Source organism: Xyrauchen texanus, chromosome 47, assembly GCF_025860055.1.
Source record: "Xyrauchen texanus isolate HMW12.3.18 chromosome 47, RBS_HiC_50CHRs, whole genome shotgun sequence".
NCBI lineage: Eukaryota > Metazoa > Chordata > Actinopteri > Cypriniformes > Catostomidae > Xyrauchen > Xyrauchen texanus.
In genome coordinates, this window is record NC_068322.1 from 11356182 (window position 1) to 11374838 (window position 18657).

Below are 18657 nucleotides of genomic sequence, written 5' to 3' on the forward strand. Positions count from 1 at the left end.
GAAAAAACTGGGATTGCCATTCAATCCCAGTTTTCCAGTGAAATAAATGTGTTTGGTTGACAACAGGAGTCTAAACCTTAAACTTTATTAAGAGATATTTCCTATACTGCAATATATTTATATAGCACTGTCCATCATTAAGTAGGGGATGAAGTCAACCTCTTACAAATACATTTTTCATTTCAAGTCATAAAAGTTGTCTTTTGGAATTAACAGAATTATATAAAAGACATTCTAACACAAAACAGCGCTGGTAGAACAACTAGCTGCAAAAGTGGTGCAATATACCATAACGAATGTCCAAAATGACATGAATAGGCGAACAATGAATTTCTGCTTCAAAAAACCAAACCAAGTACCAGCAGGTGCAATTAAAAATTAAGCGAGGAAGTGCTGTTTTGTCACAGTTATTAATAAATGGCCTAACGCTCACCCCCTAATGCATTTGATGTGTATTAAAGTTACAATATGGAACTGCTGCAATTGACATTTCACTAATGTTGAAGTAAATGTGTTCACAATAACATGCCAGTTGACTCAACATGTTTTTAACCACAAAGATATTTTAACCTCAGGGCTAATTCCCAGAATGCAACCACTGTGTAACTGCACTGTGCAGCAATTACAGATTGTGTTTTAAAAGAAGATTACAAATGATGCCATGATTGTAAAGAGAACAAGACTTGATGTCAATGTCTAAATCCGAACAGACAACAGTGATCTGATTCATAATACTACACATAATGTTGCTGCTATACAGAAATAAAATCGAGAATTGTCAATTTATTTTCATTTTTTTCTGTACACAAAGTTGCTTAAAAACTCTACAGTTTATCTCAAGATGACCTACTGGGCATTGTAACAAACCAGGAAAACCATATCCTGGGAAATCCTATAGTTGTGGTAGTAGTGAGAGATGGCTTGTATTGTTAAGTCTGTCTTGGTAAGTCTTAGCGTACATAAACTTGCTCCTGTGTCTGTTCGGGCTAAATGGATATATTAAATGCAGATGACTACAAGTAACATTCATAATCCAAGGGTTCTTAGTGAGACTCCCCGTTGAGTGAGGACCCCTCTCCTCGTGGAGATGAGGATCTGGAGATGCCCCTTTCTGTGTTATCGGAGTTGGATCCGCTCTGACTGTGGTGATCTCCAAATGCTGCACTGGAGGAAGAACCGGAAGAGGGCTTAGTTTTCTCCTTAAAGTCTGTTATGATAACTGTTAGATCTCCCACTGTCACTTCCAGATGCTGAGCGCTGCTCCGGTCCACATTTTTTAACCTGGGCCTGTAAGGTAGGGAAAAATGGAAAACAAATTAGACCTGTCTTAAGCCAGCGTTCCACTGGGTACAAAAAAGAAAACCTTTCCTATTTAGTATTTTTTCAGTCTTGTTTTCCAGTAAACATATCTAAACATCCTTAAAACAAGATACATTTACATGAGAAGAAAAAAGTCAAGATATTAAGATTGTTTTTTTTAGTGATGCCCGATTCTTGTAAGAATCATTCTTTTGAGCCGATTCTCAAAACATAACCGGTCAACAAAATCGAACTGAAACTAACTTTAGTTACGTTTGATAATGCAAGGCGCATAGCTGAATTACTTGAACTTGTTGCGCAGTACGTCGAACTGTACGACTCAAAAAGAACCGAATAAGCCAGTCCCACAAATTGTAAAAGTTTGCAGAGGATTACAGAGGACTTGCAATGTGCGGACACATTAAATGGCAGTAGCCATTTTTTTTTTTCTGTTATTTTTGAATTATTTAAAACTTTTTTTGCAAATGAATATCTCAAGAATTAAGTGGGCATTTTTAATTGATAATTTTACCATTACATTTTTTTATATATGTTCGTTTTCTAGTTCCAGTGTTGTGTGGGAGTTTTTAAGAACTTATAAAGAAATCTGAATTTCATTAACTTGTGTATCAGCAACAACATATTAAACAAGGCTAAATGCAGATGACTAGTAGCCTGAGATCAAGTTCGAAATGATCAAGTTAGACTGAACTAATCAAATTAGGCAGAATGGAAAGTCAGATTTTTGGTCGTGTTCAACTAAAATAGAACCGAATGAGCTGGTCCAACTAACTGTCGAAGTCTGCCATGGATTACCGAGGAGTATGATGAGTGAGCTGCAGAAACATGCGTGTATCGAGGAGTTGAATGAGTATGGGATGAAATGTACGTTTCTTTAATAACTAACAAAAAAAAAAACTTAATGGAAATATGCTTATGACTAGATTTTAACATTTTTATTGAAGCATGCAAAAACTTCTCAGTCTAGAGATTTAAATGAATTTTAATGTTGTTTATTGTGCATGTAGATTATATTTTAAAATGTTATTAGCTGAATCATGGTTTCTGGTGAGTTGATCAAGACTAGTTTATTTTCTTTATATGCTTTAGACATGTAGAACATATCCACATTTGTGCATCCGTGTCTGTATTGGGTGCTTTAGGTTCAAAACTTTTTTTTTTTTTTATAAAAAGTTATCCAAGATGTACTCAATATTTGTCAGTTGTATTTGACATGGCAGGATCTAGGGCTGCAACTAATGATTATTTTGATAAATGGACTAATCTAACGATTATTACAATGATTATTTGACTATTCGGTTGATTATTGCAACAATTAATCATTAGCTCTTAAGCGATTCAGCTTGTGCCTCGACTTAAAAGGTTATTGTGGCAGACCCTCTGCATTTCAACGGGAGGAGGTAGTGGGGACAGGTTGAACACTCCAACGTAAGACTTTAACGATACCACTTTTCAGTTTACATCAAACGTAAACTTGCTTTTCAGCACACCAACTAAAAGCATTCAACACCCAACAGCCTTGCTTTTCAGTAGACACATTAACACAAACACACATATACGGCTCCAAGCGTCTTCTCTCCTTAAATACTCCTGCCGCTCCTCACTGGAATGCAAGAATGGTGTGGCGTACAGGTGGAACTCATTCACCACTCATCTCCCCAGCCTCACTCTGCCCTAGATGCCACAAATCCTTAAAGCAAGATACATTTACTTAAGAAACATAAGATATTTAGACCTGCTTTCAGAGTAAATATCTTGAATATAAGTGTATTTTTTCACTTGTTCGTACTTCTGCCAGTTAAGTAAAGACAAAATATACTTTCAAATATAAAATACTTAATATCTTATATGCTGTTTTTAAGGTAAATGCATCTTGTTTTAAGGATTTATAAATATTTTTAAATATGAAAATGTATTAAATATCATTCAACATTCTCCGATAACAATTTTTTCTTCTGCCGTATAGCTCCTAAAGTAAATGTGCAGAAGGAGTTTTAGATATTTATATTGGAAAACTCTAACTCACAAAAAAAAAAAAAAAAAAAAAAAAACAACCTCTTAATAGAGCAGCATTTCACAGAATTTATTTATGATACGATACACACCGTAACTCATACAGTATATTATGATTCACTAAGCCGCAAGCCATCATGTTATAATCTAGCTGCAGCAAGCAGGTGCGAGGGATTAGTGTCTCCGCGTGAGAGGACAGGGTTTAAGTTTGAAACTCTCTCTCGCTGTTTTTCCACATGACACTGACCGCACAGAGAAATGCCAGTTTCAGCGTTTGTGCTTATTTACACAACTGGGTCCTTATTATTTGAACTTTAATAAAAGGATACATTTAAGATATAATGACGGGGTGTTACCTTTTTAGATGCTCTGGCAGGAAAGTTTTGCTCAATTGGAACGCCATGGTAAGGTTCCACTTTATTTCATGTCAGGAAAATACTGCTTCTGTATTTACTTATTTAGATTTTTTGTACTATAATTCCCTCATACTCTGCAATCTACATTACCTTTAAGGCTGTTTGGATGGTTTGGAGTGTGTTTGGACTGTTAGTTGCGTTTTCTTCCTTTTTTAATTCAGGCACGAACATCAATAGTGTTTCAGATGATCTCATGTTGCGTTTAATGAGATCAAACGTCTGCTCGACAACAACAAATTATTGACAATTATTTTTTTATTGTCGACGTTGTCGATAATGTCAACTAATCATTTCAGCCCTAACGGGATCACAGAATGAAACTGATGACAATTAACACCCTTATTATAACGTAATTTAATTGTTAATAATCAGCAATATGCATTCACATATGGCTTTATTTGAATGTTTCACACGTCTCCGCTGGTACGATAACTTGGGGACAAAGCGGGGCTTTGACGGCACCAGTTTTAGTGATCATGGGCAACCGTTAGTTTTATCACTCAGAGATGCAGTGAACGGATTGTAATCCGTCCGCCATGGTTGTTAGTTCTTTAATGGATAAACTCAGTGTACCGTTTTCATCCGCGATGGCGGAAATGTACATACAGTCCAACGTGGTTAGACGACAACGCGGCAAATCTCAGTAAGTTACAATAATACCTTGAGTATTAATAGCAGCAATGAGTGGACTCGGCGGTCCATAAACTGTACAAGCAATAACCGTGATACACAAAAGTAACACACTATAAAATCTATTTCTGCCAAGACATAAACCTCTTACTCGAGGCATGTGAGGACACGGGTAGAATGTGTATTCGTCTGTCGTTTGACTCCGACTCAGTTCCTCGATGCTCGGGTGATGACAGCGGTGGTACATCGGTTGATTCACGGCAGGTTGGCAGATAAATAGGCGAAGTCAACTCGGTTGAAGCGGGAAGAGAAATCTTCATTTCTGCAGGCAAATGGGTGAGACGCAGATTGCTCAGTGGTCTCCTTCGGATCCGTTAAAGTGCTCGATGGAATACAGAAAAATCTCAGCTCGTTCAGCGATATTGAGATTGTATGGCCAAAGTTCAGGTACATATGTTAATTCCTTGGGCAGCGAGGCTACACCTGGGAGCTGCAGGACTACAACTAGATGCAGCAAATACTGTCACTGGAAGCAAAGCTTAGAAAGATCTCCAAGGTTTTTATACTCTCGATGACATCATTGCAAAAACCAAGGTTACAGTGAGGCACTTACAATGTAAGTGAATGGGGAAATTTATGGAGGGATAAAAGGCAGAAATATGAAGCTAATAACTTAATACATTCTTCTGTAAAAAATATGTGTATTATTTTAGCTGTAAAATGGTTTAAATCATTGTTTTTACAGTTGTTTTAGGGTTTACAGCATTACGTCGTCATGGCAACGAAGTTGTAAAATTGGATATAACTTTACACAGAAAAGGTTAAGTAGTGATTATATCACATTAAAACCACGTTAACAGACAATTTTATTTTTCGCATTTTCACGTTGTCGATAACAAAATAGCGTTAAGGTGGTTGGAACTAGGCTATTGTGTGTACGAACCCACTATAACCAGTAACATTTGCCATTACACGATCGTTTAAAGTGAAAAAGGAGAGCTTTGTATTCACTATCAAAGTTTATGTTTGTTCGTTTATATTTTCATGGGAGTTTGGCGCAGACCTCTGCTGACGACGTATACATCAGAGCGCTTGAAAAGCGGTTCACGTGTTCTTCCAGAGATTCTGCTGTGACGCTCAGAGTTCAAATGAATGACACACAAACCTGTCGTTGGTGGATATATTCGCTTTAGAATTCCCTTATTTTGGGCATTAAAATGTGATTAGAATTTGAAATGCACAATAACTGCGATCAGATGATTATTTAATAATCGCTACAGGCCTAGGCTATACTTTTAAAACAGTTAGTATTTTAACATTTATGGATTGGCCCATTCACTAAATTACCAAATAACTTTTCATTTGGTTTTAAAATGTGCAGTAACCAACAATCACAGCTTGCATGATACTCTTTTCTCAGACATAAAAATCATATATATTCAAATAGTTTTCTAAAGGATGGCAAACATAAATTATACTTTTCCATATAGTAAGATACCTGCTATGTAAACTGCAAAAGCCACCTCCCCTTAATTTGTTTAGGGTGAAGGATCTGTGGAGAAAATTCCAGAACACAGGAAATTGTATCACCTCATTTTCTTGTGGTTATTCTTTTTCAGTGTTGGTTCTCTCTCGTTCTTGTCTTTCTCGGTCTTCTCCTTTTTCTCTTTTTTGGGCTGTGTGGGTGAAGCAAACTGTGGTGGGACTTGCTGGGCAACAAGCTGGGAAACAGGACGAGGTTTCCTGTGGAAAAAAAAAAAGAGTTTAGAAAATAGGCATGGATGAGAGGTGAGAAAGGAAATGATTTCAAATCGAGAAGACATGATCCAAACTCAATAGGGCCTGATGAAAAGGATTGTGTGGGAAACAGCAAGTTAAAACAGGCAAGAGTGGAAGCCAGTTGAGTAATCTTGCCTACATTGAGTAATCTAAGAAGAATGTGTTTTCTCAACAGTTGAGAAACAACAGCAAATTCACTCAGCGGTTTTCCCTTCTATAGCAGGAAGATAAAACACTGGGAATTCAAAGAGAAACACAATGCACAACCAATAGCTTGCGGCGTTTCAACATGCAATAGACTGTTTATGGTGCTTGCTAATGCTCATACTTAGTGACCTTATCAAACCCCTAACTCTAAAGTCAAAATAAAATCAAAATTGACCATATTTATTTGATTAATATGCGTTAGTTGTCTTAATTGCAAACGATTCATCCTTGCATATTTACTATTGTATAAATAGTTTTTTGACCTCATAATTTTGTTATCAAAATGTCACGGTGGATAGGGGGTGTGTATGTATGTTGACTGCAAACTTGCACTCAGGTCTGCCTCCTTTCCGTTATGCAACACCCACTTTTCACAATTCAATCAACAACCCATGGATAAAATTAATTCCCCTCTCTTCATTTTTTTCTTGTTCAATATGCCGTTTTACTTGGAAATATAGCACGATATGGAAAAACAGTTGGTGGCAATTTCCATTTCATGCTAACTTCTCTGCATAACTCATCCTCTATGTTATGGTTCTGAGTAGTACCTCAAATTGTGCAGCTTGTTAAGGACAGGTGTGCTATTGCTTTTCTAAGATTTTTGTCTGGCGGATTTTAAAACAGGTAAAAAGTTACTCAAAGAGCGATGGGTGTACATGACCAATTAGCAACTGCTAAGTCCTACTAATAAATGTCTGTTAGGATATTGTAAAGCTTTTATCATATGACTGCATCAGAAGTTGATATCATAAGTAACAACTTGACAGCTGCAGCAATTACAGGTAATACATGAACTACAACATTGATTTCAGATGAGCGCACATGGGCAACTCCTGTCAATAGATTGGTGCAGAGAACTGTGATCATTGCTTTAATGTCAAGAACAGCTGCTACGGGGGCCTAGGTAGCTAAGCGAGTAAAGACACTGACTAGCACCCCTGGAGTTGTGAGTTCGAATCCAGAGTGTGCTGATTGACTCCAGGTCTCCCAAGCAACCTAATTGGCCCAACTGCTAAGGCGGGTGGAGTCACATGGGGTAACCTTTTCGTAGTCGCTAGAATATGGTTCTCGCTCTTGGTGGGGCGCATGACGAGTTGTGCGTGAATGCTGCGGAGAATAACGAAGCCTCCACATGCACTATGTCGCCGTGGTAACGCGCTCAACAAGCCACGTGATAAGATGCGTGGACTGACTGTCTCAGACGCAGAGGCAACTGAGATTTGACCTCAGACATCCAGAGTGAGACAAGTCACTACGCCACCACGAGGACTTAGAACGCATTGGGATTTGGGCATACCAAATTGGGGATAAGGCAAGTGAAAACAGCCATTATTAGTTGTTGGTCTGGCAAACTATCTACCTTCTGCATGTCAAGAGCAGGATGCTTGCTGTTTGGCTCTTAACACCCTTCACATTTAGCACTATTAGAATCTCCATTCACAGGAAATCAATCTATTACATTTTGTTACATTTCCTCTTTGCCAGACAAAATAATCTGAATTAATAGCGGCTGATCCTGCTTACTTAGGAAGCTTCGTCATGAGAGAGAGATTTTATGAAAGGACTCATTTTCTGTCTCACACATATATATGCAACCAAGCTGTATATAATCCTAGCTATTAATTTGCTTCTTTTGCTATTGTAGCTTTCAATGCCTTTGATATAATAAAGATAATGCACAGTCAGTCAGTCATTCAATATTGGGTATACTTTGCAATAATGACTGGCTGACTGTACATTATCCCACTTATTATATGGCTACTTACAAAAAACTAACAAAAACAATGCAACTCAAATCAATATATAATTTGTAAATACAGTATACTATCTGAAGAAAATCGATTAGCAAGGACAACTGTCAAACATAGTTTAGCAGTCAGTATATGAAAATATTTCACTGCAGAATACAGTGATTAACAATTCAGAATCAAGTATTCTAAAGAACCATTTAATAAATTATACTGCTCTGTTTGATCAATACAGCACTCAAGCCATGATAAACAGACAGTAAAGATGATATTACTGTAACAATAAACAGCAGGAAACCGCACTTCCAGGTTCTTCAGGGCAGCAGCTTTCAATGTTGGATAAGAGCAGCGCTGCAGTTTTAATAATCTTTTAATATGTTCCTTGATTGTTAACTTATAATATTACATATATTTGTAAAACATGATATATATTTGTAAAACATGATAATTTTTTCACCTTCCTGGCCCTCGGTCAAAAACGCTTTGTTTTGGTGCCGTTTCTCCATTAAGACTTGACAGTAAACACCCACAGTTATGATTGGCTCTCTGCTCTTGACTGACCTGCTTTCTCCAGCAAATGTCTATCTACCCGCATTGTGAAGTCACATTGTGGAGGAAGCAGAGGACGATTCATCTTGGCAGCTTGGTTTAAATAAATGCTCTTTTTTGCAGTGGAGGAGGAAGTTTTAAGTTCTGATACTTACAGTAGGTTTTTATGGTACGAAGACCTCTTATATGTCAAATGATCAAGGAAAATTGTATTCCTCATATCATGACCTCTTTAGAGCAAATCAATACATGTAGGCTCTTTCTGAACTATTTGGCCAAACCTGTTTTATCTTATAAGCAGCATTTGGCCTGTATTGTAAAAATTGCTCTCCATTTCTCTCATCAGCCCACATATTTGGATTGTATTGTTGTTTTCATCTGTTACTGGCACTTTCCAGCACTTTCCAAAAGGAAGAGGAGCCAGTGAACATTTCATTACAGTAATCTTGGCCATGATGACATTGTTAGAGCCCAGGGCACACCAAATTAATTTTCTGCTGGTAAAAGAATGAGTCTTAATGACTATGAGGTGTCAAGGTCATTACGTTTTTGATGATTTTAGTGTGACAAAATCAGGGATTTATCAGCGTAAACCAATTTATGTTACGTTGTCATGGCAACTGAGGTTTTAATATCGGATAGATAAAGGCAGTGTTTACAAATGCACATAAAAGGTTAGTAAGTTATCACACTAAAATCATGTTAACAGCTGGGCTGGTTAATCCAAAACAACCCAGAAGTGCCAGAGCCCAGTGTTTCTTTGTAAACACTGCCTTTATCTATTGTAACAGATATGAATTGAAACACCTGTTCACCTAGCTACAGTTCATCACTACACAGCAAATATAGATGCCAAAAACAAACCTTTGTTTACAGATCAGGGACTATATCTTCTAGCAGAAGGATTGTGGATGCAAATGTTGGCAAATTCTTTTAACCAAGTTACCACCAGTGTTAACCAATAAGCCATGAATCAAACAAGTGGTCAAAAAGGCATGATTTCTTTACTGGCAAACAAAACTTGTTTGCATATTAAGCAATAGTTATTACATCAACATTTGAATGAACAACCGTATACTCCCTTCATATATTTTGTAACAAATTACTTATAAATGGACTGCTACACGCCAAATTAATCTACGAGGTGATAACTTCTGTCAGTTTGTTTAAACAGTTTTGGGTAAAACCATTTAATAAAACCAATAAGGCATTCAAGATTGTTCAATGCAGGTATTGCCAGCACTCTGCTACATGATTGCAAACATCTACAAAGGCCTCTTTTCTTACAGAAATGCTTGGATAAGGAAACCTATTGCAAAAACAAAATAATTTTCACTGTACAATTACTGTGCAAAAGTGAATGACACAAGGGCTTTATTTTCTGAGCCAAGAGTCTCTCAGATGTGTTCATATCTGCATGTTTGTGTAATGGCGTAATGACTGTACTAGGGATGATTGTGTACTCGGGGGGCTAGAGTGATGGGAGGGGACAACAAGATTAATGCGCTACACTGTGTGAACATGCAGTCTCCACGCTGCTCCATGCATCGCTCCACTGCCAAACCCCCATGTTTGACAGATGGCCCTCTGCCTCCCTCCTCTCCTCTTCACACTGTTTTCTGCTGTTCTTTCCAAGCATTTGCTTTTCTGGTTACACTTTACATTACGGTTGCATCCGTTAACATTAGCTAAAGGAATAGATTTATGTGGAACACAAAAGGAGCTGTTAAGCAGAATGACAGCATCCGTCAACATTCACTTTCATAGTACAGAAAACAGATGCAATAAAAGTGAATAGTGATTAAGACTACGTACTGCATACTATCTCCTTTTGTGTTCCATGGAATAAGAAAGCCAGTTAGGTTTATAACAGCATGAGCGTGAGTAAATAAATATCCCTATTTAAAGGGATTACTAAAGCATTAACTAATGTTAACATATTCAGCCTTATTGTATAGTGTTACCAGATCCACATGCCTCTCTCTTGCTTCAGTTTCCATCTTTTCCTTCTTTCATCAAGGGCCCAGAACTGTATCTGAATCAAAATGAGGTCAATCTGTTTGAGATAGTCAACTCAGAATATGTGCCTTTGCATGTTTTGCAAACGATATGCAGAAATATCTCTAATAAATGATAACAGGCTCTTGTAATTACCGGGTAATGTGGCTGTTTTATGTGGCTTTTGGTTTGTTTGGCAGTGGCATGCTGGGAATATTTTCACAAACGCTATTAGTTTTGCCTTTGTGGGCAAAGAAACAAGAGCTTGCAGTGCAGCGCTCAGGGGTTCTGCACACATGCAATTAGAGAGGATTTTACGTGCCGCTTTGCTACTTTAAAACGCCAGTGTAGGAATGGTTGGCTAATTGTCCAATAACCAAGTACTCTATTAGTGAGGTTGACTAGTTTATCTACTAGTTTATCTTTTCCCATATGTTTTACTTATTTTTAGAGAGGGTGAACTAGTGTGCTGTGCTTATGCTGTTGGACAGTTTACATGGTTAAAACCTCTTGGAAAAGTTGCATTGTTAAATTCATCCCTTTTAAAGCACAGTTGCCACAGCCATACACATTACAAGGGATGTTTTTGGATGGTGCAGTGCATTTTGAGCATTTCTCCACCATGAGTGTTGCATTTTTAGGACAACGTCTCAACTTTTAAAAATGTGTCTTGAGACCCCTGCTTCCATTCCATTCCATTGCACTCTGTCTAGCTGTTTCTGAACACAAGGATGCATCTTTTGTAAACACCCCTTATTGGTTCCATGTGAACCTATACAAACTTTGGATGTAATGGTTCAAATTTATCACGGTTAGGTTTGCATCACGGATTTAGGGTCACCGTTTCGGTACAGTTCAGTATTTGTTGTGTTCAGGGAAAAAATTATAATACTGCCAAATACAAAGTAAACATCTTCTATTTGGTAACAGACACTTGAAGAGATTTGCCCTCACTACAAATCACCATGGTTTTACTTCAGTAACCATAGTTTAAACAATTGTATGTGTAGTAAAATCATAGTAATCACACAATTAACATGGTTACAATACTATAGTAAAACCAAGGTTACTATATGGAATCTACAGTATTACTGTTGTAAAACAATGGTTAATTGTATCAAAACTATGACTTTTGCCAGGAAAACAAAGGTGACAACAGTCATTGTTACTTAAGAAGAATGTGTTTTCTCAACAGTTGAGAAACAACAGCAAATTCACTCAGCGGTTTTCCCTTCTATAGCAGGAAGATAAAACACTTAGTTCCTTCACTCAACTTGCTATAAAAATGAATACGAGAATGAATGTCGTAACGTGACTCGAGTATTTTAATCATACACTGAAATCCCACATCTTCATCAATGGAATAGGGCAACATAACTTTGGCTATGATCACCCAAAGTGCTTTAGTTCTCGTTTCATGTCTGTCCGAACTAGCACCGAGTGCCTCAAAGACAGAAGGGAGTGTGTTTTGGGCTCACCTGCGGCTCTGTGCACACCGCACACTATATATCCTCAGGCGATGTCAGTGTAAATAGCTAATCAAATATTGATGTATTACCAGTAAATGGCACTCGCATCGAGCAATGCCTGAAACAGTACCTGTTTTTTTAAACATTGCTGTTGTAATTTACTGCATAAAGAATTTCCCAGACAGGAGACTTAAATGATGCAGGGCTTCTCTCTAGCAGCTTGTTTTCTCTGCTTGCCATTTTGCCAACTAACGCATGCAGAACTGTGATGTCATCAACTGATTTAACAAACAGTTAAGTCAGCTTCTCTCTGTAGAAAGTTGACCCACATGAAACACAAGCAGAGTGTGTCCATTTACAGAGCCATACAGGTGCATTAGCGGAGGTTACAACAGTGCATGTCTATTTGGCGCTTTATTTTCTTCGCCAAACTGTATTATCCAGATGCGTTATTAAACTAGAGATGAACCGCGGAGCAAATGCTTACCGAACCGTGGTTGGTGAACCGTACGTTTCGGTTTTTACTGAGAACAGTTACGCCCCTAATACAAACATAATTCAATGCTTTCTTAGGAAGGATTTTCTGACCAATTATTCAGGCAACTCACCGACTAGTCAATTCTGAAAATATGTTGTTTATAGCACATCCCTACTACATTGCAAAATCACATTTAAATCGCACCTTTGAGCATAAAGAAAAGTCACTACTGAAAAAATGAAACTGCTGAGTCGGAGTCCAGGTAAGATTTATGTTTTGCCCAGTAATCATTCATAATTTAAATCTTTCATTTGTTATCACCTAACCGACAATGACAGCTATGAAGGATGATGCATCCAAATCTCTCCACGATACCCCTAGAGCGCACAGTTTAAGTCAACAAATTATAACTGACAGCCTTAAATTAGTTGTGACAACACAAATATCCATTAGTGTCCAGTCAAATAGAACTCTTATGCTTGCCTGGTGAAACAAAACATAATGCAGCCTTCTTTTGCTCAATCTGTCATCATGCAAGGGCTTGAGTAAAAACCGGCCTGGTGTGAAGGGACATTCTCTCTGTGTTTGTGGTAATTGAGTGGTATAATCTCTCTTTCCTGAAGAGTGACTATTTTCGCTGGGTGGCAGAGTGTGTCAGTACATTGAAATTAGAGGTTTGCCGGCTGGTTCGGGGTCAGCGAGGGAATGACCTGAAATGCTCCACATTAAGCACAGCAGCTTCATCAATTAACTGTCAGTCTGTCAGCACAAGGTAACAACTAGGTAAACAAATCACTCTTCGAACAGGAGCAAATATAGCCGCCAATGGCAAAGCATTAAGAACCCATTCTCTTGTGGTGATTTCCACACAATACGATGATTTGATTGGGAAATTCGGTTCTTCTCATCCAGTTATGCTGAAAAACATGCCTAAGATACACGGCCCACTGATTTCTTTGAACCGAAATGACATTTTTTATGAGATGCTCTGAAAACGTGATCTAAATTAACCCTTGTATCATTCACCACACATCAGTCAGGCTCGGCTAAATCATAGCCTCATAAAACATTAATCTGCTGTCCGCTGCACGCTACTGCAATCTAAACGAAAAAGCTCATCATCATTCACATTCATTGCATGCTCAGGAGGATAACAGGGATGAAAGCAGCAGTCAGTACCAATATAAAAAAAGCATGTTCTTTTGCGTTTATGCATACTAATACGCAGTAAATCTAGCATGAAATACAGCAGTCTAATTTGTTATACTGTTCTTTTGGAGAAATATAGAGAAAAATGCTACACTTTTAAGGTTTAAAGGTACATTTCACCCAAAAATGGAGATCCCATAATTCATTTTAAATGTTTTTTTTTCCCATACAGTGAAAGTGAATAGTGACTGAGGATACCATTCTGGTCTAATTTTGAGTTCCATGGAAGAAAAAGGTCATGCAGGTTACCAACAACATGAGGCATGTAAATACTGTCAGAATTTTTATTTTTGGGTAAACTACTCCTTTAAGAATGTGTAATGAAGTCCTCATTTCTGGTGCAGTCACTCGTAAATTAACGACCTGTAATTATCACACAGTCGAGGGGACATCATCATTAAAACTCATCATTCGTAGCCGTCTCGAAGGCATTATAACAGGGCAGATGCGCAACCATGAGTTTATTTGTGGATATGAGCGTGTATCTGTGTATGCATCCTGATGTGATGATGCCTTCTCTGATGACTGTGTTCTTGATTAAGCCATTGAATGCAAATAAGTTCAGGCCGTCTGGACAACAGCTGCTGTGTTGGCCTGGATGGGTGACAGCTCCCCACCCCCACAGCAAATCTTGCCATCCTCTGCCATCCCACAAACAGATTTGCAATGAAAACTAATATTAGTTTGCTCCAAATAAATGTTACAACACCTTAATTTAGCAGTGGTAATTCAAATTTGTAATAGAAGTGCTGAATTATATAAACACTCCACTATAAAACAATCGTTATCTGGTACTGTTGAGAACCGAGATCTGCAATCATCATTATCATCTGCTTTTAAACGACGATAAGGAATGTTTTACTTCCTGGCCTGATCTCATCTTCATGACATAAGGGAAATAATGGTCTGCCGACGCAGTCCCTGACTGTTCCAAAACAGCCAAAGAGGATTTTTATGATGGATGAGATGAAGGTGAGAAAATACAAGCCCATTACACCTGGGTCTCTGCCACAGGATAGCTCCATTTAAATCAAAACAGGGAGAACAACTTTACCTAATGCTAATTTGAATGCCACATTATCTTTTTTATATGAAAACAATCAAGATTATGTGATAAGTGCTAAATTTATGACTTGAACTTTGAGTTTAAGCAAACTTAATATTTAAAATGTAGCAGATGATATAACTTTGAGATTGCTCATTTAAACATCTAATAGATTTCTGAAAATCGAAGTGCTGCTTCCAAAACCAAGTTCTGATTTCATTTACAGAGATACTTTTGCAGCCCACTAAGTTATGTGCATTATCCCCAATGTGACAGTACAGTGCAGTTCTTGCTTATTGGCTGTTTGATTCCATAAATGACTTACAACAACTAATCTACTTTAAATGTATGCAACAATGCATTTTTGAGAACTATTACAGATAAACTGAATCAAACCCAAATTAATCTGCAATACCAACCGCATAATAGATAATGTAATATCTGCATATATTACACATACACATATTACACATACATATATTACACATGCATGCATATATATACACATTACATGCATTATACACACACACACACACACACACACATATATATATATATGCACACACACATATTTACACACACTGGCGGACAAAAGTTTGGAATGATGTGCAGATTTTGCTCTCATTGAAAGAAATTGGTACTTTAATTCAGCAAAGTGGCATTCAACTGATCACAATGTATAGTCAGGACATTAAAAACGTGAAGAATTACTATTAATATTACATCACAAAATCCTCCACATTCAGCAAATGACAGTTTTGCAGATCTTTGGCATTCTAGCTGTCAGTTTCTCCAGATACTCAGGTGATATTTCACCCCACACTTCCTGTAGCACTTGCCATAGATGTGGCTGTCTTATCGGGCATTTCTCACTCACCTTACAGTCTAGCTGATCCCACAAAAGTTCAATGGGGTTAAGATCCATAACACTCTTTTCCAATTATCTGTTGTCCAATGTCTCGGTTTCTTTGTCCACCCTAACCTTTTCTTTTTCTGTTTCAAAAGTGGCTTTTCCTTTGCAATTCTTCTCACAAGTCCTGCACCCCTGAGACTTCGCTTTACTGTTGTACACAAAACTGGTCATGAGTGAGTATAATTCAATTTAGCTGTCAGCTGAGGACATGTGAAGCATCTATTTCTCAAACTAGAGACTCTGATGAACTTATCCTCTTGTTTAGTTGTACATCTGGCTTTCCACATCTCTTTCTGTCCTTGACACCTTTGTTTGAAATCTTCAGTTCTTTTGGGGAATTTCAAGCATTGTATTGCCTTTATTCCTCAAAACAATGATTAACTGACACATTTCTAGAGAAAGCGGTTTCTTTTTTTCTATATTTGACCTAATATTGACCTTAAGACATGCCAGTCTTTTGCATACTGTGGCAACTCAAAAACAAACAAGACAATGTTAAGCTTCATTTAACAAACCAAATAGCTTTCAGCTGTGTTTGATATAATGGCAAGTGATTTTCTAGTATTAAATTAGCAATTTAGCATGATTACTCAAGGATAAATGTGTTGGAGTGATGGCTGCTGGAAATGGGACCTGTCTAGATTATCAAAAATAGCGATGGTGCTGGTTTTTTTTTACATCAGTAATGTCCTGACTATACTTTGTGATCAGTTGAATGCCACTTTTGTGAAGTACCAATGTACTTCTGAAACAGCAAAATCTGTACATTTATTCCAAACTTTTGGCTGCCAGTGTGTGCGGGTGTATATATGTACACACATACATTATAACAGAGCTCTGTAATAATGTGACCCTGATTGCAAAACATAGCAAAAGTTATATCAATTGAATAATTCTAAATACACAAATAAAGAAAAGAAAATATAACTCTGGCTATGTCCCAAAACCTAATGAGTTCCCTACATAGACAGCACTTTGGTCATCATAGGCAGGAACCTTCGAACGTGTAAATAAACACCCAAAACCCTGTTTTGATAGGCAGTTCGCTAGCTTTTGTGCCACAACCAATAAACATATTTCTCCCAAGCCAGGTATCCCATATAAACATCGTAATGCGCTCACCTCGTTGACGTGCCCTTCCTGATATCGCACATCATGCATTTGAACGCTTCGGCGCTGTTCTTGAATGTACACACGCTGCAGTCCCAGTTGCCGTCGTCACAGGAGGGCTTCGCTTGTCGTTTCGGCCTTCAAAAAGCAAAACAAATACATAGAACATCATATATCGAACCGTAGGCATCTCCGACACACTCATTTGTTATTTTCCATGCAAGTTAGCCCAAGCCCTGTGCGCGCGAAGCTGTATTTTTTTTTTTAAATCATTTGACACTTAGTTTCATAAAACAGGCAGTCCGCCATGGTGGCCACTCTGTTGCGTCTTTCTCATTCACACACACTCAGACTAATGGTCTGTTTCAAGCCCTGAGATGGGCGCATCGAGTATATTGAAGCCACACCTGGGGGAGTTTGTGGTTTATGGTTTTACCTCGTCGGACTCCTCTTGTCTCCCATGCTGTAGAAAGTTTATGCGAAGTGTTGCAGGCACCGCCGCCTCTCGCGCTCTGTCCTCTTGCGCGCGGCTCCCGGCTGTCGAAGAAACTCCAGCACAGCGGTGATCACGTGAGCGGTCTCGCCCAATCCAGTGCTGATTTATTTTCTCTAAAGTCGGGGTCGTCGAGTTTACGTAAACGGGTCGTGCTTCACTTTTTCACCCCAGATTCACCGAGCGCGGTGACCGCGAGGTGTCGGTGCATCACCCCTCCTAAATTACTTGGAAATACACTTTTTATTTCTGTCCAACAAATGAGAAGTTCCTTCAACATCATTGTTGAGCGTTAAAACAAGAAAAGAAAAAGAAAAAATACACCGTGAGATTTTTATTTTAGTTTACTGAGCTCCCTGTAGAATTGTATAACCCGAATAAATAACTCTGAAGCCCTCATAAATTTTTTTTTAAAAAATTCTCTCCTTTTCAAGCAAAAATCTGGATAGCAGTTAAGCACGTATAATTGAAGTTAATGGGGCTAATGCGTAAACGTTAAAAACTAACTGATTCAAATCGTAAGTGGCCATAAGACATAACATTCGCGTTAATATAATTTGTGTGATAAAATCTTTATATTTCAAATATACAGGTAGTTTAAATAAATAAATAAAAATACAATAACCGCTGCAAAATCAGAATTAATAATCATTATTATCAGTACGCACCACTTCTGCCATTTTTAAACCATGCTTATGGACATTTGTACAAATAGCCTTTTTTTTACTTTATTATCATTGGCACTTGTACCTTAATTCCATTTAAATACTATAAATACTATACTGGCTAGGCTCTCCCTGTATTTCATCAACTTTGGATTTGTACATTGCACAATAACTATAAAGTTGGATCTAACCTAATCTAATCATTTATATTATTCAGTTCTAATGTTCTTGTTCTTGGCATCGTTTGATTTCATTCTTGCTGAGAATGCAGACACTGTTTGTTTATAAGAATAACCTTGACCGTGGTGATCACATTCAACTTTTGTGAATCAATTTGTTTTACTTACCTTTATGTTTAACTATATTAATTATATAATCTTAATTATATTACAATTATTGGGTCAAAACAGATCAGAGGACGATACACGTTGCTTAAAAACAGTTTTATTTTCCATTCTGCCTGAAACAATCACAATAATATTATTCTGAAATCCACAAAACTAAACTATATATATACAGGATAAAAATGCATCATATAGAAATCACAATACTATTTTCCAGATATTTTGAAGAGTATTTTTCTGAATGAGGAGCATTCATGACTCATCTCAG

At 37.6% G+C, this 18657-nt stretch overlaps 1 protein-coding gene across 2 annotated transcripts; it reads right to left on the reverse strand.

Annotated features, from left to right (window-relative positions):
- Positions 1 to 99: 99 nt before the first annotated feature.
- On the reverse strand, positions 100 to 17450 carry yaf2 (YY1 associated factor 2). Of its 2 annotated transcripts, none has more exons than XM_052120827.1 (4): positions 17324 to 17450; positions 16900 to 17025; positions 5970 to 6122; positions 100 to 1287 (listed from the first exon to the last, which is right to left on the reverse strand). In XM_052120827.1, exons 1-4 carry the CDS (start codon positions 17347 to 17349, stop codon positions 1044 to 1046), a joined length of 549 nt encoding a protein of 182 aa, XP_051976787.1. In that variant the 5' UTR covers positions 17350 to 17450; the 3' UTR covers positions 100 to 1043. The 2 variants fall into 2 exon arrangements, with proteins under 2 accessions (XP_051976787.1, XP_051976788.1); XM_052120828.1 differs by having other exon boundaries at positions 101 to 1287; positions 17295 to 17433.
- Between the last annotated feature and the right edge of the window lie 1207 nt (positions 17451 to 18657).